At 45.5% G+C, this 22,540-nt stretch overlaps 1 protein-coding gene and 1 long non-coding RNA gene across 10 annotated transcripts in view; one reads left to right on the top strand and one right to left on the bottom strand.

The window, feature by feature from the left end:
- Positions 1 to 2,077: 2,077 nt before the first annotated feature.
- On the top strand, positions 2,078 to 5,085 carry LOC143152717 (uncharacterized). The gene is made up of 2 exons (XR_012993625.1): positions 2,078 to 2,134; positions 2,865 to 5,085. It is a non-coding gene; the product is annotated as an uncharacterized LOC143152717 (long non-coding RNA).
- The window catches only part of Trc (Serine/threonine-protein kinase tricornered), a 91,977-nt gene continuing 72,933 nt past the window's right edge, over positions 3,497 to 22,540 (bottom strand). For 8 of the 9 annotated variants that reach the window (XM_076323111.1, XM_076323113.1, XM_076323110.1 and 5 more), the window contains 9 exons: positions 11,415 to 11,491; positions 10,781 to 11,014; positions 10,060 to 10,267; positions 9,605 to 9,722; positions 9,390 to 9,529; positions 9,085 to 9,285; positions 8,842 to 8,994; positions 8,330 to 8,488; positions 3,497 to 8,228 (listed from right to left, as the gene is read on the bottom strand). In XM_076323111.1, coding sequence (XP_076179226.1) covers positions 8,113 to 8,228; positions 8,330 to 8,488; positions 8,842 to 8,994; positions 9,085 to 9,285; positions 9,390 to 9,529; positions 9,605 to 9,722; positions 10,060 to 10,267; positions 10,781 to 11,014; positions 11,415 to 11,491 — 1,406 coding nt within the window. In that variant the 3' untranslated portion in view covers positions 3,497 to 8,112. Of the gene's footprint in view, positions 8,229 to 8,329; positions 8,489 to 8,841; positions 8,995 to 9,084; positions 9,286 to 9,389; positions 9,530 to 9,604; positions 9,723 to 10,059; positions 10,268 to 10,780; positions 11,015 to 11,414; positions 11,492 to 16,313; positions 16,750 to 22,540 lie in introns of all 9 variants that reach the window. The other variant, XM_076323116.1, reaches the window with a different exon arrangement.

Genomic DNA, 22,540 nt, shown 5'->3' with positions numbered 1-22,540 from the left:
TTTTCGAGTAGAGTCTATATTACCGCGTAGTTATCGTTTACTTTTGGATGCAAAAATAATTTAGATTAAATCCAGTAAAATATGATTATTCCAATATCAGTGACGTAAAAAATATTTTAAAATTTACTGTGCGGGTGTCAGTGTTATTGTGATCGATGTGAAATACCTGGTTTGAGTGTGCACAATTTTTACTTCTGTCTACTAACAAATTTTATTTTCAGCTATTAAATTTTTATTTCTAGGTTTACTAATCCTACAAATAAGTTTTGTTTTAGAGTAGGTGTGTATGCACACTTTGAATAGGGACTACTAGGGATAAGCGTAAAGAAAAAGGACAAATCTAAAGGAATCGAAAATGGAATGTGAGATGTCGAAAATGGAACTTCGTATAACCAAGAGAACAAATTGGTGAGACTTATGACACACTGTCTAATATCTTTCGCTTCGTGTTTCAGGGCAATCTTCGTGGGACCGATCACCGAAGAAAAAGGAAACACATAATGTTTCCTTGTATACTTCTAGATATTTCTATTAGGTAGGATGTAAATGAAATTAGATATTTAGTTAGGCAGGATGCAAATGAAATTAGATATTCAGTTAGGCAGGATGCAAATGAAATTAGATATTCAGTTAGGTAGGATGCAAATGAAATTAGACATTCAGTTAGGTAGGATGCAAATGAAATTAGACATTCAGTTAGGTAGGATGTCAATGAAATTAGATATTTAGTTAGGTAGACTTTCATGCATTGTATTTAATATCCACAGTTTATATTTCAGGACAATCTTCGTGAAAACAATCATCAAAACAAAAAGGAAACATACAAGGTTTCCTTGTATTTTTTTTAGACATTTCTATTAGGTAGGATGTGAATGAAATTAGATATTTAGTTAGGTAGGCTTTCAGGCATTGTATTTAATATTTACAGTTTATATTTCAGGACAATCTTCGTGGAACCAATCACCAAAACAAAGAGGAAACATATAATGTTTCCTCGTATTTTTTTAGACATTTCTATTAGGTAGGATGTGAATGAAATTAGATATTTAGTTAGGTAGGCTCATCTGATAATTTAACATTAGCTTTTATGTAGGGAGGATATTATTATTAAGTGCAATCGCTCGTTTAGGTAGGAATAATTATAATTTAAGTAGGCAAATTTGTACTCCATTTTGCATCGACTTTTGTCGTAGTTAGCCTTTTCAAGGCAGATTCTTCTGAGAACTTTAATGGTTGTTGGTTCTTCGAGCAACGATTTAAACACGATTGTTGCTGAGTCGTATATTAGGGAAGTTGTAAATCAAACTTGTGTGTAAATGGAGGGTGGTTGGGTAGGGTTAGGGTAGGTCTCTGTATACGCAGCAACCTCCACGTGGTGAGACCTGGGCAATCTATATTATTTAGTATGTAATTAATAATCGTATCACCTGTAACAGGGTGATGCAATTATTAACTACATACAAAGTAATATGAGCGAATAGCTGCGGTCTTTCTTGTAGAATTTACCACAAATCATCCAAGTTAAACAATTAAACATCGTCTAAATTAAACATTTAGAAAAGTAACGAATTACATTTCTTCGTTTTATGTAACAAATGTAAGTGCTACGCATATTGTGTAAATTATAAGAATTAAAGAAATGTGAAACCAATGTATCTAATAAACAATGATTATTCACCATGTCATAAAACGTGTATAAACCTATAAAAAATCATTTTTTACTGTGAATCTCGAGCAAATTCTAACAGTTTCCAGTGTTCGAAATGGCTTTTGGCCCATAAAAAATTCAGTTAACAATTTAATGTTCAGTGCATCGAAAAGTATAATTATTTCCCTTTCAAATAAACTAAACTACATTAAAATTGGACAATTTTTAACAAAGTTATAGTCATTTTACGAAACCCCTGCATTTTCAAACCCCGCTTTTTTATTCGTCAGTGGCGCCATCTATGACTATTAGGCCAAGTTTGTCGAGGAATGATTTTTGTTTGTGCCGCCAGATGGCACATCAAGGCCTATTTTCTCTTATTCGCAGGTTTAAATCGCTTTTTAACATAGCCACAGTAATCATTCGTGTATTTGACGTGCTAAAGAAAACTCAATTCGTACTACAGGATCATACGCAACTGAAGAGGTACATAAATTATCATTACTTCTTACAATATGTTACAAAATCATTTCATGATAATAAACTTAATGCAAAAATGCATTTAGTGGACCAATAACCCAGTTTATACAAGATTTAGAAGTTTTCCAACAACTGCTTGCAAAATTCTTTAATAATATAATTTCGTGGTACGTAAAAGTAAACGTTGTGCCATCTGTGACTATTAGGCCAAGTTTGTCGAGAAATGATTTTTGGTTGTGCCGCCAGATGGCGCCTCAAGGCCTATTTTCGCTTTTTATCGGTTTTAATCGCTTTTTAACATAAATAAACAAGTGTGTGAAGTATTTGAAACAGTAAGGATGAATCAATTCGTGTTATCGATTCTCTATCTGTTTTATTAATAAATACTTTATTTGTAAATTACTTCGCAACCGATGGTCTAAAATAATTACACTTGAAACATTGTGACTTTACATTGTTTATTTACATAAATATACCCTTTGCATATGTTAGTAATAAATGAGTTGCATAAATATAGCATCAATTGATTCAACCTAGGTTTCTAAAGTACTCGAATTAGTTGTTTGTTTATGTAATAAAATGATTTAAACTTGCTAGAATATCAATGGTCTGCCATCTAGTGACGTAAGTAGACACTATTTTACGACAAACTTGGCCTAGTAGTCATAGATGGCGCCACTTGTACCATACGTCCCGTTAGATATCCATATATATTTAATTTTTTTTTTTTTTACAGGCATACACATCTCGAGATTCCCTAAGCATGTTTTAACAATTGAAAAAAAAAAACAAATTTCGTGGATTGTAATACTTACCAACTTCTAACGCTGCTAGAATTCTCGGAATCAACGTTCTCGTTCAAAGAGTTCGCATGGAAATCACCGATATTATACGATCTTTTATTTTTATTTCTCAAAGACGATATTGTCTCTTGGCTCGATTATTGCTCCATGATTGTTGCAAATTAATTTTTTCCTATCAAAAGTCGTAACGACGCACGACCTGGTCAGATTATTAGTTCACGATGTCGCTCGTAATAATTCCAATGGTAATCGGTGTTTCAAATTTCCGTTGGAGCAATTGTTCGTACGATTGCGTACGGAATTTCTCTCGAGACGATAATTTCAAACGAATACCGTTTAATTTGTAATAAATAATGCGTCGACAAAGATTGGAACCAGTGCGGCTAAATTTCAGCTACCGTTGCGCTTACGAACGTTTAAAAATATCGATTGGCGCAGGAACGGCGAGCTTCTCGAGCGAGAATTGTAAATGTTCCAAACTAGTTCCTCTTTCTAGAGCTCTAGAATCGATCGCGTTTCGTCTGTACGAAAACGCAAAGAAGAATGAAATAAAAAGAAGCGGGGATAAAATAAAAAACAATTTATTAACGACAATCGCTATAATTACAATATTATATATCGCGTGTGAAAAGCAATATTTCACTTTATACATTGTGTATCTTCTTTTCCCTTTTGTCGTTTCCGATCGTTCGAGGACAATCGTTCGATCGAATCGCAAGCTTGCTAAGAAATGAACGCCCTCGTCGTCTCGCCTTCGTCTTGCTTCCTCGAAAATAGAGTCGCGTCGCCGTCGGTTTGCGCGCGATCATAATTCATCGTCGGGGACATCTGGGAATTTTCAAGGGGGGCAGGTAGGCGTCGAGAGAAACGGTGAAAATGGCCGACTAAAATCGAGCTCCTCGAACACACACGTGGTACCGAGCTACACCGCGGAAGAGAATCGTTCTTTGATCGCGCGACGCGCCCGATCGGGAAGCAAAGCCGATTTTTTCTCCGCGCGGGAAAAGATTTTCCTCGAAGTTCGAAATTGAGAATGTACTCACGATCGAGAATATACCACTGCGATTTTCCGAACGTGCGCGATTATCGATTCGTAGATCGCGTAAATCGGTTTCGAGATCTCTCGGTCCGAGACGGATCGGTGTGGTTGTTCTTTTATCACTTTCCTTCGAAAGAATGCGTCCCCGAGCTACGAAGAAAGAAAGTAAGCGCGAACTTTCGACGGTTAACGCGACAACGAAGGGACGCGAGTGACGTTCGACGATCGAGTCGACCCTTCGCGCTCGAACCTTGCCCAGAAGGATACGTTTTCTTTTTTTTTTTTTTTTTGTAAAAATGTCGCTCTCTGCTCGCAAACATCACGGAAGATGTTACCGTTCGAGCGCAAAGGGTTTCTTCTATAATGGTAATAATGATAAGGACGAGGATGGCAGCAACCGGTAGCCAATTAAACGATGGAACGTAGAAATGTTTCTCTTGCTCTTATTAACCAGTTGTAAGCAGTGCCGGGCGTTGTTCCAAGTATCATCTTTTATTGTAAATATTTGAAATAATTACACGCGCACATTGTTGCGAAGCGGTTCGACTCTTGTTCGTTCTTGATTCTTTTTTCTTTTTCTTCCTTTTTTGTTTTTTCTATTTTTTCGAGTCGACGTCGATTCGCCGGCGCGAACGACGCGATACACCGAGAAGCGGACGCGACAAGCGAAACGGAACGGAACGCGATATCGAACAAACGTTTGGACTAAATCGGGCAGCTTCGCGTTACTATTTCAAATATTTCGTTCGATCGAAACACGCCGCCGCGCAATACCGCTCGATTTCGACCAGCACTGCGAATTAGGTGCTCGGTGATATTTACAATGTACACCGACGACGATTGATCATCGCGTAATCTATCGGAGTTTCTCTCGGAATACGTTTACACGGATTCGGCAATAACTGATACGCGTGTACGCGTACATCGTGTCAACCATCGGTCGAACTTTCTTCGATAATTTCCATCTAAATTTTCTTTTCCACGGAATTACAATGTTCCTCGCTATCCCCGTTGCGTATCTCTAACGTGCGCGTACTGTTTACGTCCAGGGCACCGAAAACTTGCTGCATCCAAGGCATCTCGTGGCTATTGTTTCATTTTATTTAATCCTCTTTTTAAATAAATAAGTCGCGTACGCTGCGTTTTATTATTTCTTTCTGCTCTCTCTCTCTCTCTCCCCCTCTCTTTCTCTCTCTTTTTTCTCTTTTTCTTTTTTTTTACTCGGTAGCATTGGACGTCAGAACATATCTGTACTCGACAGCGACAAAGATCGCTAAGTTTATCGACTCTCGGTCTTTCGTTCTCTCTTTCTCTCTCTCCCTTTCGCACGATGCACTCCAGCCGCTCTCGCGCGCTCTTTTTCTCCGATTTTCATTCGTTCGCACGCGCACCTAAATTCCGTCTCTCGTTCTGGTTCCCATTTTGAGCGGACCCCCTTCTCACTCTCTCTCTCTCTCTTTCTCTCTTTCTCTTTCTCTCTCGCGCGCACACATTCGCGCACGGACGCACACTTTCTTCCTCCCCGCCTTCGTCTCTGTTTCGTTTCTTTCCACCGGTGCAGAAAATAGTTTTGCTTTGTTTTTTTTATCGTTTGGTTCTCCTTTCGCTTAAAAATTGCCGACGTAAACGGTATTCCGTAAATCTAAGCGTTCCGTCGAGTAACACGTTTATCGGAACGTTTCTTTTCGCTTCGTATGGCGCAAAAGATGACCGCGCTTCGAGCACGGGACTACGGAGCAGGAACGACGCGGCGCGTTTCCGTTTACGAATACTTTTCCTATCGTGCTGTATTTAGAAAAATACTTTGCTTTTCCCCCGTTACCATCGATCGAGGCCGTTTAAACCGAAACGCTCGACCACACCCGGTTGCTCCGTACTCGCGCGTCGATCGCCGATCGAGTCGTACGAAATTAATTTCTCGTTTAAATATACAACGTCGTTTCCCGTAGCTTAACTTTAATCGTTAACGGAGACACGCCGGATCGTACGAGGAAGGAGCGAAACTTTTATACAAGTACTATCAGCCGGAACGCGATACGTCTCGAGCGTGCGCGTACGTAGGTACCTCTGTATGTTACCTTATATGTTATCTAGCATTTTTTTTTTTTTTACGATTAGTACTATTACTACCACGGTGCCCTGGCTGTCGGTAAACTACAGAATGTAAACGCTATGTCGTCCACGGTGCTATATTCGAAATAAAACTATATCGCTCGACAGAATACGTAAGACAGACCATGCGGTGCGCTACTCGTCCTCTCGTGCATTAGGAAATTTTTCGCCGATCCAATTATCTTACCGCTGGGCACGTCCGTTCGAACGATTTTTTAAGCAACGATACTGGAAACGAATCGTCCGAACGGCCAACGATCGCGCGATCGAACGAAACGCGGAATCGAGCAACGAACGTTTTGCGTCCAACCCGGTAGGATCGGAGGTGCGTGCGAATATCCAATTTTTATATTCATCCTCGAAATCGATATAAAAGTTACGCGTACCGAAAAGCGAGTTCGATTTCTTCTTCGTCTTCTTCTTCTTTATCATCATCGTCTTCTTCTTCTTCTTCTTCTTCTTCTTCTTCTATTTCCTCTTCGTCTTCGTCGTCGTCGTCGTCGTTGTCGTCGTCGTTCATTTTTCGTGCTTCGTTATTACCTATGTTTTCTTACCCAGCGTTGCGAATTTCAATGATTTTCTTTATTAAATTTTCCTTTCTTTTGGCTTTGCGAGTCACGGGTCGGGCTGCGCGCGTGTAACGCGTTTAGGAACCTTGATAAGGCAACGAAGGAGCCCTGAATCTTACGAGTGTAATTTCTCTTCCATTCTCACGCTCGTTAGGATGCTCTTAACGCGTTAAGATTTTCGTAATACTCGGACGCGAACAAAAAGAAAACAAAAAACCATTCGACAAATTTCTCCGCAAGAAAGAGACCCGGTACCTGTATGATTCTCCTTCCAAGCCTCGAACTTTTCACGCGTCTCGATCATTTTCTCGTCAATTTTACGAAAAATCGTGCCACGATCGAGCTCCTGCCGCGACCGTAAAATTGCATCTTGATTCGCGGCGAAACCGAACGTTTGTTCGCACGGTGCCCCAAACGCGATCGTGAACGCGAAAAGTGAGAAATTCCGAAGGATCGAATACACGAGTGGAATATTCTTCGTGTAATTTCGTACGAGATAACAAATACCCGGGGGGCGTGAGCTCTCAAAAATATACATATACGATACAAAATACGTTCGCGTTCGCATCGAAAAGTTTCTAAATTTTCAGGACAAACGTAGGGTACGATCGAATAGAATAGAATACAACGTTCGTAAAGTTCGGTATTTTGTTAACAGACGAAATAGCAATTTGTATAAAAAACTTTCAAACAATTTCATATCACAGCACTAGCTATAAATACAACGTCGAAAAGAGAGCTGAATACGAGAGCCGAGCCGGTATTATTTCGTTGGAAGGGCGAAAGAACACACCGAACGGAATTCTACGCAAAAATTGTACGCACTGCGAGAATCACGGGACCGAGGCTCCATCTTTTACTTCTTATTTCTTATTTTTTTTTTTTTCCTTTTTTTATCCCATTAATATTTTCACTACAGAGAGCTTATTATGCTACGCTTCGAAGATCGGATGGAAAACAATACCGACGGCAGAACGGAAGTAAAACGCATCTCGTAGGAGACGACCGTCGAGGATCGCGCGCGGTCGCGCGAAAATCGTTTACGGTTTCTTCCTTTATCACATGTGCAACAATTTTCGCACTCGCTCGTTTCCGGAATTCTTCGTCACACCGTTCTTCGTTCGTTCGCGAACGACGACACGACATTTTTCCGCGTCGATCGTCGTATCGTCCTTGTCATGTTCGTCGTCTTCGTCGTCTTCTTTCTCTTCCGTTTAAGACATATACGTACGCACGTGGTGCTCATCGAATCACGTGTATATATATAAATATACACGTACACACGTAAGGACGATTCGCCCCCGTTGATCGACCGTGTTCGGAAGATGGAACGGATCAGCCATCCATCCGTGATGCCGCCGCCGATGACAACGGAGGGTGCGGGTGATGTACCAAGGCCGGAATTCCAGTTGCGTCGGACTGCTGACTGCCGGTTGGAACCGAGCACGAAGTAGGGTGTTGCTATTTCTTGGTCGGCGTGCCTCGCTGCGTCAAACCCTCGAATCGTTTGAACGTGTAATTAATGAATACCCAGTCCTTGTATGTTACTTCGCCGTCCTGAGGCATCGGCGCGGATGCTGCAAAGAAAAAGAAAAGAAAGAAACAATTATTGCCGCGATCGTCCTCGTGTTTTCCTCTCGATGTTCATTTTAAACAAAAGCAACGTTCGTACACTTACGTATCTCCAATTTCACGTCGGGAAAGTCATCGAAATTCGAGGTGTCGTCGATGGAACGCACCTCGACCGGAATCGCGGCCGGTCGTTCCCTGATGTGTTCCCAGTCGACGCCACGGAAGAACGATGCCAGTTTAAGCTCTTCGATGCCCCTTTGAGCGCCTAACGTTTCGGACAAACGGTTATTATTCAAGTTACTCGCGACACTCGTGCGGGGTGATCTCGAAGATGCACTTTTCGACGAGACGCAACGAAACGTAACGCGATAACGTTCGAGATTCTACGAATCCCTCGAAAGCCGGTTTCCGATAGGAAGACGGAAGACCTCGAACGTTACGGTGTACGTATCGTTGAATCGATTCTTTATCCGGAAAAGAGAAGCGCTAATCGAAGAGCACGAGTCTTTAATTTGTTAATTTTCTCGTTGCGGGTAATTCGCGCGCCATTTGAAACGGAGCTCGCGTCGTCGAGTCACCCAGCACGTTCGGAACTTTGAAAGTAATCGTGATATTAACCTAATCTTCTGTCAGCTTCGCAACAGAATCTGATTATAGTGTCTTTAGCTTCCTCGCTAATGGGAACTTCCGGCGGAAATACTAAGGTCTCCCTCCAATTCATAACTTTCCTATAAGTTTCTTGGGGATTTTCGCTGCAGAACGGAGGATACCCTGAAACGGATACGGGGAAGATTATCGGTGCAAATTTTCCCGAGTTCTCGGTCCGCGAGGAAAGTAGGACGAGCCGCGAAGATACAGTACCTATGAGCATTTCGTACATGATAACGCCCAAGGACCAACAGTCGCAGGCGGGTCCGTAACCGGTCTGTAAAAATACTTCCGGTGCTATGTAATCGGGTGTTCCGACCGTACTGTAGGCCAACGCTCTCCTGTTCCTTTTCCAGCTCTCCGCTCTTCTTTTGCTATCCATCGCTCCGCCGCTTCCGCTACCGCAGGACGTCACTGTGCAAACAGTCGAGCACCGTTTTCAGTACGAAACAATGAAAACAAAGGAGAAACGTTCCCTCGAACGGGTCTCGCGAGCTACAAAATCGTCGAGTGCTTACTAAAGTCCGAAGGCTTCGCTTGACTGAGGTCTCTATAGAAATCGGTTCTGTGAGATTTCTTGAGGCCTGTGCAGAGCCCAAAATCGGAGAGCTTTATGTGACCCCGTGCATCCAGCAACAGGTTGTCCGGCTTGATGTCTCTGCAAACGAGATCGTTCCAAGTACAATGGACGCTCGAGGGGACGGGCACCGTTTTCCAAAAATTTCTTACTTACCTGTGAATGAAACCCAGCTTGTGAATGGAGTCGATCGCTAACGCCGTCTCGGATATATAAAATTGCGTGCACTCTTCGGAAAGCGTGTCCTTCTTCATCAGTAACGTCATCATGTCGCCTGTAATTACGAACGAACGTGAGACGCGATTGGAACAATTTCGTTTAAGCTACACAGTTCGTTTAAACGATTGTGACAAGTTGCTCAATAAGTTTTGTCCTTCGATAAGAAATAACGTTATTAGGTTCGTCGTTATATTTTTCTAAAGATCACTCTTTGGTGAACACGTGTGAAGTTTCGTGTAGATTCCTCGATTCGTTTGTAATGGTTCAAAGTTGAAGTGCGATAGTATATTTTTAAAATGGAAAAATCGACAAAACTTATCGAACGATCTGATACACTGTGCGCAAAGCGCGAAGATTTTTCATCGTAAACGAAGGAAGGAAAGCGAGCTTACCACCTGGTAGAAATTCCATGATTAAATAGAGGTTTATCGGATCTTGAAAGCTGTAGTACATTTTCACGACCCATTGATGATCCGCTTCCACCAGGACGTCTCTCTCGGCCCTGACGTGCGCCACTTGCTCCTTTTCAAGCATATCGGCCTTACGGAGAATTTTCATCGCGTACACGTGCCCGGTGTCCTTCTTCTGCACGAGTCTTACCTTGTTTGTACAACGACATTGCCGATTATATGCAAATCGCTCATCGCGCGCGGCGGGAAATTTACGCGTGTTATCGAACAAAGATCGAGTACTATTTCCCAGTGTTTGGAACCGGCGATTTTTCTATGCGAATCGTACCCGTACTTCGATCGAAGAGTCGATTTCAAAGATCAACGATACCTCTCGTGAGTTTCCAACGATTCGTCGCGGCTCGAGAATCGAGTGGTCAATTTTATTTACATTCGTTTCGTTTCAGCTCGCCGCTGTTAACGAACTTTAACCGCTCGAAGTCTCCGTATCTCTGCTAATCGATCGTCGAACTTTGCGCGACAGATGTCCCCGTGGTAACGCATCGTTCGAATTTTCATCGTTCTTTGCGCGTATCATCGAACATAAATTTCCCCTATTGCGCGCGTTCCGTGAAACGTGACAAAACTGACTCTCATCGATCGTAGACAAATCGAGGGAGTTCGCGCGACGAGAATACATTTCGTTTCCTCGTTAAAAATTTACCTCTCCGAAAGCGCCCCTGCCAATTACTTTGAGGGGCTCGAAGTCTTCGACGCCGAGCCGAGAACGCTTCAGTCGAAGGAATTCGGTCTCCTTCTGAGCATGCTGTAACCGTTTCTCCTGTTTCTGTTGCTCCGAGAGACCTTCGTCTTTCAAAGATTCCTCTAATTTCGCGAGCCTCTGCTTCCGTTCGATATGCTGGGCTATTAGATTACTGTAGTAATTCTCCAACGTTACCTGTCCGTGAAAACGATGGAAAAAGTGTCGATTTAGGCGAGAGTTCTCTTGGCGATCGTTCGAAGATACACGGTACGCGATTGGAAAATAATCGGCGCGTAAAACGGATAAGAGCGGGTAAAATAAATTTTCGATCGTTAAGACTCGCGGCGATTGGACGATTCGAAATGATATTTCAACGTTCCGGGTTTGTGTTTGAAATTTCAAACGTTCGAATCTACTCTCGAGAACGATATCTTTTTCGCGGTAGTCTCGATCGCGGTGGAAAAAGTTTTCTTTAACGCGGTTGCGTTTAACGCGCGGAGAGAAGGAAAATACGCGGCGAGTAAACGATGGCGAGTATCAGGGTAGGAAAAGGGAGGAAAATAGAGGAAATAAAGATGCGGAAAGCTCGACTCACCTTGGCCTTTGTAGCCTTGTCCAACGTATGGCCGCTGAATCGGATCGTGCTCTCTGTGGCCGCCATCTCCAGCACCCCTGTAACACACGCAAAAGGAGGTCACCGAGTGTCGCACACCAGTCTCCAGAACCGAGGTCTCGTGCCATGACACTGACACAGATCCTTCCGCGCTGGAATCCTTCCCCCGATTTAATTAAACGCATCTCGTCGACGACCACGAACGTCGCCTCGTATCTAATCTCCTCGAATTGCAAACCCGAATTCTTCCGCTATCGTTTCGCGACACACTTTCCAAATCTTTCCCCCCGTCGCGAAAGGAGGATCGTGGCGTTTTCGTCGTTGCTTCCGTGGCTTCGTCGAGCACCGAGTCGCGTACTTGGACGCGAGCTGTACAAGGTGCTTCCGGTTTCAACGGAAGCGCGAAGGAGCACCAGAAACGAAGTAAACGCGGTTAAGTTATTCGACCTAGTTCAATCGAGGCAAAACCAACGACAGCCGAACTTTTCGGAAGCGTGGACGAGAGAGATATTTACCAAAGAAACGAAAAACGCCTACTCGAGCGACTCGGAAGCGTACCAAGGTATCTCTACCTCTTCGGTGTGTAATTTTCTATCGTTACCCCGGGGCAAGGGCAACGAATAGGAAACGAAGCGTTCCCTTCGACGAAAAGAAACGAGAGAATCTTTCGTAAAAAGTTTGCCTCTATCTTGGAAAGAAAACCTTGGTCGGGAGTGAACGAGGTTGCGCGAAAGCCGACAAACGGCAATCAACTGCGTCGGTAATGAAAAATATCCGATACGCGATCGAAGCAACAAAGTTACGTCGAGTTTCTCGCGAATTAATTATCGCGAGTATCCCTCGAGCTCTGTATATTTACATTCGTTTTTTTTCTCTCTCGGGATGGTCAACGAAAGAAGAGCTTGGTAAAAAAACGACTCGCGCGGGTTATTTTCTTTCCACGAGTATTTCCTGCCTACGCGACGACGATGGTTTTCCTCTTTCGACGACCTTTGTCCCGCGACGCGCGAAGTCTTCTTTCTTTCGCGTTTCTTGCGCGTTTGTTTCTTTATCGTTTTCAGACTCGTCTCGAAGTAACGTTCGCGCGAGCGAGCGAGCGTTAAAAACAAAGGTCGTCCTTCGTTCCCGACATTTGTACCGTTCTCTCGAATTGTTCGGAAAGACGATCGAGTGCCTCGAGCAGTGTACGCACACTGGTCGACGCGAAACTCGTTAGAACCGGACGGTGCGTCACGGAAACGGGAAGGCCTCCGATTGATAAAACGACATCGGTGACTCGCGTTCTACCAATCGGTAGCCTTCCCGCTCGTACGACGCACTGTTCAAACAAGTTCTCTGCCCACTAGTGCGCGACCCGGTGTGCCATAAGCGAGATAACGATACTCCAAAAGCGACTACGCACCCGCGTTTACGCAAATTGTATTCCTCGTTACGGTCGCGAACTTTGTCGATCGAACGTACAAGACGCGACTGAACCGTAATTGTGATTCTTTTACCGCGAGTGTAACGATACGAGAAAGTTATTTTCGAACACGTGTACACGTGTTCGTTGTCCACACCGATAGCTCCCTGGAAACGCGAAGGGTTAAAAGCGAACGTGTACGAGAGATAAGGGACATCGAGAAACGTTCAGAAGATGCGCAATTATCTGGAAACGAATCGAGCGGAGCGTCTCGTCGAGATGCCGCGCGACTGACTCTTTCCAGCCGAAGTCGTAGGATCGTCCCGAGGTCATCGCGTGCCATCATCCGATGAATCATCGTTACGCGATCGTTGCTCGAGATGGACGACGAAGTAAAGTAATCGGGACAATTGAGTCCTCGACACGTTTCGACTAGCGAGAATCTTCACCGCGTCTCCCCTTACCGTTGCTCGTCCCTCGATCGTCCCTCGGACGTATCGTTTCCTCCTAAAGTAGACCCGAGGAATCGCGAAGCACGCCAAAAGGAAGCCACGGAAGCCGAGGAGTGCTTTGGACCGTCCTCGAATGCCGCGTTTGCGTCGATAAACGTGGTAAACGAGAACGAACCGATGTATTCCAGCTAACGCGCGGAAAAAAATACGCAACGGTTGGCTGCACGTTCTCGGCGGGAACGGTTTGCAAGTGACGTCGAACGAAACGACTAACCGAGCTCGAGTTGCGCGACGCACGAAAGTCGAACGTGTGGATGCATCAGCTGCGTTGTCGGTGCTTTTAACGAAGTAACGCGTAAAAAGAATCTAACGAAACGCTCGTATCGTTTTAAAAATTTATCCGAACTCGATTCTGTACGTTACTTACGACAACGTTACGTACGCGATCTAGTAATCTTAACATCGGAACGCGCGTAATCGAAGAAGAAATACAAATTGTTCGCGTAATTGTCGGCAGAGGAAACGGTACGATTAATTGGATCACCAGTCACGGAAACGTTACGTGCCTTTGTAGTTCGATCGAAACCAACATTTCGCGCGAGTTGGCCCAATATTTCAAATGTTTCGCGAGGTTCGCGTTGTCCCGCGACCTAAATACCTACACCCAGCGACCGAAACACAAAATACCGATATCATTACCGGGAAATATTCACGTGAATGACATTTCTCTGTTTCTTGGACGCGACAGTTACGAATTTTTTCCTTTCGACCTACAGGGATTCGAAGGTCAACTATTGGGTAGGAAGGAAAATATCGTAATTGAGAAAAATTTTCTCCCTCAGAAAGTATCGTAACGTCTCTGTATCAGTCATAGATTCCGTGAGTTGTAGAACGTTTTATTCGCTTTTCAAAAGTTGCGCAAAGATCGTATCGGTTAACCGTTACGAAATAATTTCAATTTTAGATCCTCGATCGAAGCTCGATCGCGATCGCAGGTCGAACGGAAGAAACGATCGCGAAACGAAGTCGATCGGTAAAGTGTGTCCAGGGACTCGTAGGTGAGTCAGAGATAACGCGAGTTCGTCCGCTAGTCGGACGTGTCGCGTCTCGAAAATGGTCTGGACGTTCGTTCTCGGCTCGTTCTGGAGCAAAGGTCAGCTAGCCTTGGAGCTTATTAAATAATAGCCGCGGTGAATGGTCGTGCCGATCTCCGCCGTGACAGTTTTCGCGCTCAGGACGCAACGGCTCGAGTTTCTCTCGGATTCGTCGAAATGGAATACACATATTGTTTACGTTCCGTTTCCATTGCCTTTGTTCGCGACGACCCAATTAATGTACGTCTCGTCGAGGAACTCGAATCGCTCGATCCACGTCGATGTGTATTTCGTGCTTTCGGAGCAATTTATCGATTTTCGTAGCGATGAATTTCACTCTCGAACGGATACGTATCGTTTTACATTTCGCGCGGCTTTGCAAAATTGCCCCGAGTCGCCCTTGGACCGTAAACGCGCGAACGCGTTGACTGCCACGTCAGTTTTCCATACTCGAGGAAACAGTAGAAGCAAAAAGTAGAAGCATTCGATAAATCGTAGACGCGCTCGTTACTTTATAGTATCGCCAACGGGAGTAACGAGATTTAAAAGTTTACAAGTATCGGAGTTGGTTTCTTGCGACTGCCGTGACCTTCGACGTGTTGAATCGATCGGTGTTCGCGAGGAATAAGAAATTATCGTAGAAATACCGTCTCCGTTTTTCGTATCGCGCTCGTAAAGTTAAGCCGGCTAATTATCGAAACGAAGATAACTTTCAACAACTTCGATTACTTTAATAACTGTTTTACGTTTTTCTAATACCGTTAAAGAAACGTCGTTGGGCAGTTATCGATCGCGTCGTTACGATCGTTCTCTTCGCAGGTACGATTTAGAACGAGAATCAATGAACGACGATCCAGTCACGGTCGCAGAGTTCGATTTCTCCGCGCATAGCTTCGCGTAAGCAAGATTCGTCGAGAATCGTGCAAAGTTTATGGCCCTTCGATCGCGAGCGAAGTCAAGGTCGAGCAATCGCGTACGCCATTTAAATATTAGTCACGCGCGTACAATGAGAAACGAAGCGGCAGGTTAAGTGCCACGATGCGCGATGTCGTCGCAATACCCCCTTAAACGCGTCACTCGACCCTTTCTCGGTCAACACTCGGCCCGACTTTTTCCAATTGTTTCGTTTCTTTTTTTTTATTCGTTCGTCGATGTCCATGGGTTAGGATTCGAGCAAACGCGTCGCGAACTCGACGTTTCGGCGCGAGCTGTTTATTCGACGCGTTGATAAAAAAAAACTTACGAGCAAACTGGAAAGGAAGTTGACGCAATTAGCGCGAGCGACGGTTACGAGAACGAGCCCGTCTATCGTATCCTTAGAACCGTGGGTCTCGATACGGGTTTCCTGTTACGAAAAACGTGTACACGCGCTCTCGATCGGCTCGGACGGTACACAAAATTCGATTAGTACGAGGTTGCAACGAGGCTGAGAGTTTTCAAGAACGGTTCGCACAATTGCGATCGAAGGTAGCCGGTAGCTTGACCGAGTTTGCGAAGTGGTATCCCTCGCCAAAGGGTTTTCTTATCTTTTGTTTCGTATTTATCGCTTCGTTTCTCGCGAGAAACTCCGCGGCGATGTTCGACCGCGACCCTTTCGCAATATTCACCGGGAACGTTTCGATCTTGGACGCGTTTATCTCGAAAATATACTCGCGCGCACGACCTCGGTTATCGCTCATCTATCCGGATTATATCCCGACGCGCGTTATAAATCGTACCGTTCTGTAACAACTCGAAACGAGTAAACGCGAGAAGACACGAGCAACGTTCGCTCGAGAAAATCGCGTCGACATCGTGTTTTGTATTTTCCAAACCGATTGAGCCGAACGCGAGTCACGGACAGTGGTCGGTCTACGCTCGTTCTTGCAATTGCGCGACAAAGACACGATAACGATAATAAGAATAATTTTCCAGTGAACGCGAGGCTACTTACCGTGCGTGCAATTTCACGCGGAATCAACGACGCCGCTGCCGTCGACGTTCGCGTTCGACCCAACGTTTCGACGTTCGGAGCACTCGGTACGCGTGTTCCAGGTGAAACGGTTCTTTTTACCGAGGTTGAAACGCAGTCTCGTGGCCGTGACTTTTTCCACGAACGTGAACGTCGTCTCGTTTGCGCAAAGAGGGAATTTCGAGAGCCGTGGCGCGGACCCGTTTCCAAGGAATCGCGACGCGCTCGAGGAAAGATTCGCAACGTCCGCGTATGTCACCGGCGGCACGGCCCCGTCCTCGAGGTATATTTCGCGATTTGATCCTCGCGGGACTAGGGAGTAGGTACAATGACGTCACGCGCTGATTACATTACGGATTACAAGGCCGCATTAAACTATTCTAGAAGCCGTACTTTGCGAACCTCTCTTGCGTTCAGTCTGCAAATAAAGGGTAACATAAGACACAAAGAATGTACACCGAGCAACGAAAGTATTGCGGGGCACGTTTGGATTAATTACTTGTACGCGAAACGAGTCCGTGCTCGTTCCACGTGTCGGGTCATTTAATACCGTTAACGATGACTCGCGACTCGTTCGACCAATTCGCGAACGATAACCACCGTGCGATTCGTTTTGCAGCCGGCGATGCTCGAAAACGGTTACGATGATATCGCGGTTCGTCGCGTAATTCGTTCGTCAACGATACTTCGTAACGATCGTCGTTGCACGGGAAAGAAAATTGTGCGCGTTACGCGATCGGTGTACGTACGATTTAAGAATTCCAAACCGCTGCAATCGAAGATGCGGTAACCGAAATACCGATGTTCGTCGTAGCGTCGGTCGCGTACGGCTTCCCTTGGACACCTATTACGTAAAGGGAATGGAATCGCGAACGCGTCGACGACGAAACGAACCTCTCGTTCCGTAAACGAGATATTCGCGCTTTCGTTCTCGCGGGATGTCCGTGGATCTATCGACGATTCGACTCGTGGCGCGATGATTCCATTTCCTTAAAACACGGCGGTCGATGTTATTCGCGTTGCTATTGCGCGAAGCGGTCTTTTATCGCGGGGAATTGGCGGTATCGCCGCGGTTAAACGCAGCTGCGAGATTAAAAGCGACGACAACGACGACGACGACGACGACGACGGACGGTGTGGCGATAAACGATGCGAGCCACCGAATTATGCAACGTCTTTGCCCGGCGCGGTCGCGAGCCGACGCGCGCCAACCTTTTGAAAAGCTTCGCGTTATCGTCGTCGTGAGCTTCGAGCGCCCGATCGATCGCGAAACGAACTTCTCCGGAAAACTACCGACGACTGCTCGCTCCCCGCCGCTCGACCCGTTCCAATATCGTGTACGGCCCTTTGTCTCGATTGGAAATATCCTGTAGCGCCAGGTGCGCGTAATAAAGTATTTAAAGGGTTGGGACACTTTAACGTGCCGAGCTGGATTCTTAGATATCGTACGACACACGGTTACGACGATCGAACGTTCGTACACCGGTCAACGCTAGAACTACCATATGGGTCGATTACGACTCGTTTCGAACTTCTTTCTGAAATTACTCGACCATCGACTGTGTCTTTGCTCACGGTATTCGTGGACAATAATCCAAATGAACGACTAACGGTACTCGCGAATTGATTTCCCTTCTCGGTTGTTTAACTTCCAACACACGTATTATACGGCCCGGTACGAGTAGCAATAGTATCAAAAGTGTAATACATGCGTCGAACTATAAACGTGCAAAAATTTATAACAAAATTTGAATTCGCGTACAAGTCCGAACTCGAGAAACACGGTTTTGCAATCCGATTCAGGGCCCCTATCGACTTATTAAAATTTGTTACGTATAGATTTTTAATTGGATGTACATTCACATTTACGTGTTCGTCTTCTAAAAGGGTTTTCGAGAGCTACCATATTTTTTACGAGGTAACACCTCAAATCGACCGAAAGTCGGAACAAACTGTTTCCTACCGTGATCGATTACCGCGCGGAAACGCGCCTACGCGCGAGGCGCCTAGAGGCGTTCGTTTGCGCTAAACCGTGTAAAGTGACCTCGGGTACGTTACCGTCCGCAAATATTTGGACACTTCCGTCGATATACTCGTTCGACGATATAAACGTAACGTCGAGCAACGAAAATAACGTTAAACGTCGATCGGTATAAATAAAAGTGCAATATCCGAGGCTGGAGGAACATCGATCTTCCAGGGGCATACCGAGAGGAACGAATTCCAGGGTTTTTACGCCGAATTTGTCTATTTCGAGGCTCTGGGGGCAATTGGAACGTACTTGGAACGACTTTCCGGAAATATTGGTACATTTCGCGGAACGTCGATCGTTAGAGGAAAAAATGGAGCTGGTGCTAATAGCTGGTGGAATAGTTCGACTCGTGGACCGTCGTGCTAATTTTCCACGGTTAAGAATATCCGTGATATTTGTGCAGACCGTAGCGTTGTTCGACGATTCGTCGATGTACTCGTTATTTTTAATTCTATTTAAAAGTTTACCGGTATCGGAGTTCGCGTCTTGTACGTTGCAACTTCGGAGTAGCTATCGACGTGGACTTTTTCGTCCGTTTGCCCGTTAGATGTTCAATTCGCGATGCAGGTTGGCTCTCTCGTAACGTCGATAACATCGATCGGTGTTAATTCGGTTCGGAGATATTTTCTACGCGTTGTAACGAGGTTGAAAGGCTCCCGATCGAATTCCACCGAGCGTTCGAATAGTCAGGGACGATGGTGCAAGCGCGAGACGGAAGCGAGGAGAGGACGACACCGACGTGTGCGCGCCGCCCGTTCGAAACAAATGGCAACGCGATCGTGCACGAGCGTGGAACAGGGATACGTTACGATTCTGCAACGTCGTTGAACTTCGGTTAGAAATCGTGTGAAAGTGAAAACGCTGATTCCACCGTGCCACGGTGACCTCCGATACGGGCCCCGGTGAACAGAAAACTCGACCGCGTCGAGATAAAACTCGGGAAAAAGGTATCCGTTCCGCTCGTTCTTTGTCGATATCGCGCGTTAAGAGCACGGTATACGTAAGACGTAGCGGGGAAAACTAGTTTCGTCGTAGAACCGTATTCGAGACAGGGATTGGAAACTGCTACGAAATAACAGTCTCTTTGGAAGAAACGGCGCCACGATTTACGCTTCCGCGCTCGCTGTTGGGAAAAGAGGAAGGCGAAGAACCCGCGACGATCGATTTCTGATCGAAGCGAGCCCCGATACAAGACGTAAAACGCGCACGAGGCGGCTCGCCAGCTATCGGCGCATATCGCGCGACACCGAGTAAAAATGACGCGTCAGCCACACCTATGTGCTCGTCATTTCGATCCTGCGGCACTCTACGCCCTACTCGCGAATCGAACGACCATCCTATACAAGAAATCGCGTCTCTTCGCGCCTGCGAACGCGCAATACTGAAAATAGATATTCGGTCTCTCTCTCTCTCTCTCTCTCTTTCCGCGACCAACGTGTTTTACTTAAAAATCTATCGGTTGTTTCGGTCTCTACGTTACACGGTAACCACGTTTCTATCGGTCGACGAAACTGGCCACTTAGTCTCTCTCAATTTTCGCGTAACGTGTTTTACCTAAATTTACCCAATAATCTAAAAAGACAGTTGTGACAACGTCTACGTTGTACAGTTTCCATCGGTCGATGGAACTCGACTCGGGTCGAGGATTTTCACGAAATCTTTGATTCTTTTCGGTGAAAAGTCAAACACGAGGAACAACAAGGTCTCGGCGGCGCGCAAAGGCGCGTATCGCGCGAAAAGAAGCTAACACGCTCGAGCGAGCTGAAGTAGCGCTACGAGCTGTCTGCCGCATTACCATAAGTGGATCAAGAGCCTCCTCGTCGCGAGATATTTGCCGAAGCGTTTACGAATAAAGATTTCGGCGACTGCCTCGGAACGCTATCTTCCGAATTTCTTTACCTTCCTAATTTTAGCGCTTATTACTCAACGCTTCCGCAAATAGGACGTGCAATTTTAGCGGATCGTACGAACCTGGCCGCCATGATTACCGTTCATCGGGGAAATTTCGATCTTACACGGTGAAACGCTTTAAAACGACTTTATCGGTTCACGGGTAATTCGAGCGGATTAACCGCGTTTCGTACGGTCGACGATCTCGCAAGCTGTAGCTACGTAATTAAGATTAAACTTATAAAATTTTCTCATCCGGTGTATCTCTGCACCTCCGAGGGTTAACCCGCGGAAACTCTCGACAACGATCCGATCGTAGAAACCTAACCGTTTGTCGAAACTTTGCGGCACGTTCGCTGCCCTGCGTAAGTGTTACGTTCCGTGTCTCTCGGTCGGTGGACATTGAACCCACCGCGTGCAACGCGAACTTTAAAAGTGCACGGTGCATCGGTGATGACTTACACGGCTACCGATTTATTTTCGTGGTTTGCGAAACGATCGGAATATATTCCTTCGAAATAATTCCGTACGTAGCCAAACGATCGAGAAACGATAATAAAGACGATCCAACGACTAAAGCGAAATAATCGCGCGGTTCGCTGTTTGCAACGCGACGATCGTTTTCGCGATCGCGAACACTCGAGTAGCGGGTGCGGCGATCGATGGTGGAAGGTGGAAGAGAAAGGCGAAAGGAACGTTCGTCCGATATCGCTACGTGTAAACAATTGCTCGCGTTCTGTTTAAATAGTTGCTAGAATCCAAAGATTGCATAACCGACTGGTAATACCGTGCGATTAAACGTTCGAATTCTAAACGACGTAGAAGATATTGGCTTCCGTTAGCTCGCGACAAAAATTATTTTACTTTATCGCACCGCGAACGAAATAAAATAGAAAAAGAAAAAGAAAAAGTAAAGCGAAACCTTGGCGAAAAAATGAGGTTCGACAGCTGCTGCTTTACGATCTAAGTCTTGAATTACAAACTTAGGAACAGGATTCTAAAAACGTGTACCGGATTGTGCATCCCAGTCGTCGACCAAACGTCTAGTTATCATTGCTAACGAAAGAGATTGGACTCGCTGTTGAATTAAGAGTGTATTAGTGTTTTATATGTACTCTCCGTGTAAATGTACACGTGTACGAAGTAATGTACTTTTGTGTGAAGTTTTTTTACAAAAAGAATGGTATTTACAAAGATATCACGTTCTATTGCATCGTATCCCGAAAAGTAATGCAACCAGAAAAGAAGGCTCGAGATTTGGACGTAGCGATGGAGCATTTGCAGTGCGCGCACATCAAAGGGAAGAAGATCGAATAATTTTAACCCTTTGCACTCGAGGCTTCTTTGCTACCGGAACGCCTCGAGAAAATTCTTCGAGTAGTAAAATTAATCTGGAACGGAACATTTTTATACACTTCAAATGCACGCGTTTACACTCTACAAGAACGTAATATTTAAATTCCAATTTGAATTCCAAACCACCGAGTTTTCCCGGATCGAAAACAAAGTACACCGAATTAGGTGTCGACTCTCGAGTGCAAAGGGTTGAAGTACAAAGGACAAGACTTGGCCAACGAGGCAAAGGAAACCAAGAATTCGTTCTCCGCGGTGTATTTAACGTACGAGTTTCATCGTCCCTTGTCGAACTCGGTCGCCAAGGGTGATTTTCCGTTGAAGAAGGTCGAAAAGCGGTTGACGAACGTCGGGTGGCCGGGTCGCGGAACACGTAAATGTCTAGAGAGGGTGAGTCACCAACTCGCGTAGGCGTCGAAGGCTTATCGGGTGGGAGCGCTTTTAGAAATTATTTACGTTCAACGATCGTGTAAATAATGGAAGGCGAGCTCCTCGTCCGTCACGCGTACGACGCGATAGGAAACGATCGGGATGTATCTGTAATTCTACGAGCGGCCACGGCCGCTAAGTAATTGCGAGAAGCCAACGCTTTTCTACGTGATCGGAGGTTAGAACGCTGCAGCGCCATATATTTTCATACGTGTCACGTTTCGTGCACGGACGGCAACGGCCGCCGTAAGAATTCCGTGCCGACATTCTTCGCGAGGCTTCCAATCCCCGGAGCTTACTCGCTTTTTTCACGCGTGCGCGCGTACACGCGCCGATTTCAGCCGATACGGAATAAAACTCGTCGCGTCGATCCTCGTGGCAACGTGTACGCCCAAAAACCACGGTTTCGGGTCTAGGTTTACCTCGCGCGGACTTTGCTCGCGATTCGCTGGCTACGAACGCCTCGGAGGAGGACCGAAGAATCTCAACGAGCGAGAATCGTTCC

The sequence above is a fragment of the Ptiloglossa arizonensis genome, chromosome 11, assembly GCF_051014685.1.
Source record: "Ptiloglossa arizonensis isolate GNS036 chromosome 11, iyPtiAriz1_principal, whole genome shotgun sequence".
In the NCBI taxonomy this organism is placed as follows: Eukaryota; Metazoa; Arthropoda; class Insecta; order Hymenoptera; family Colletidae; genus Ptiloglossa; species Ptiloglossa arizonensis.
This window is presented reverse-complemented; position numbering and strand designations above follow the sequence as displayed.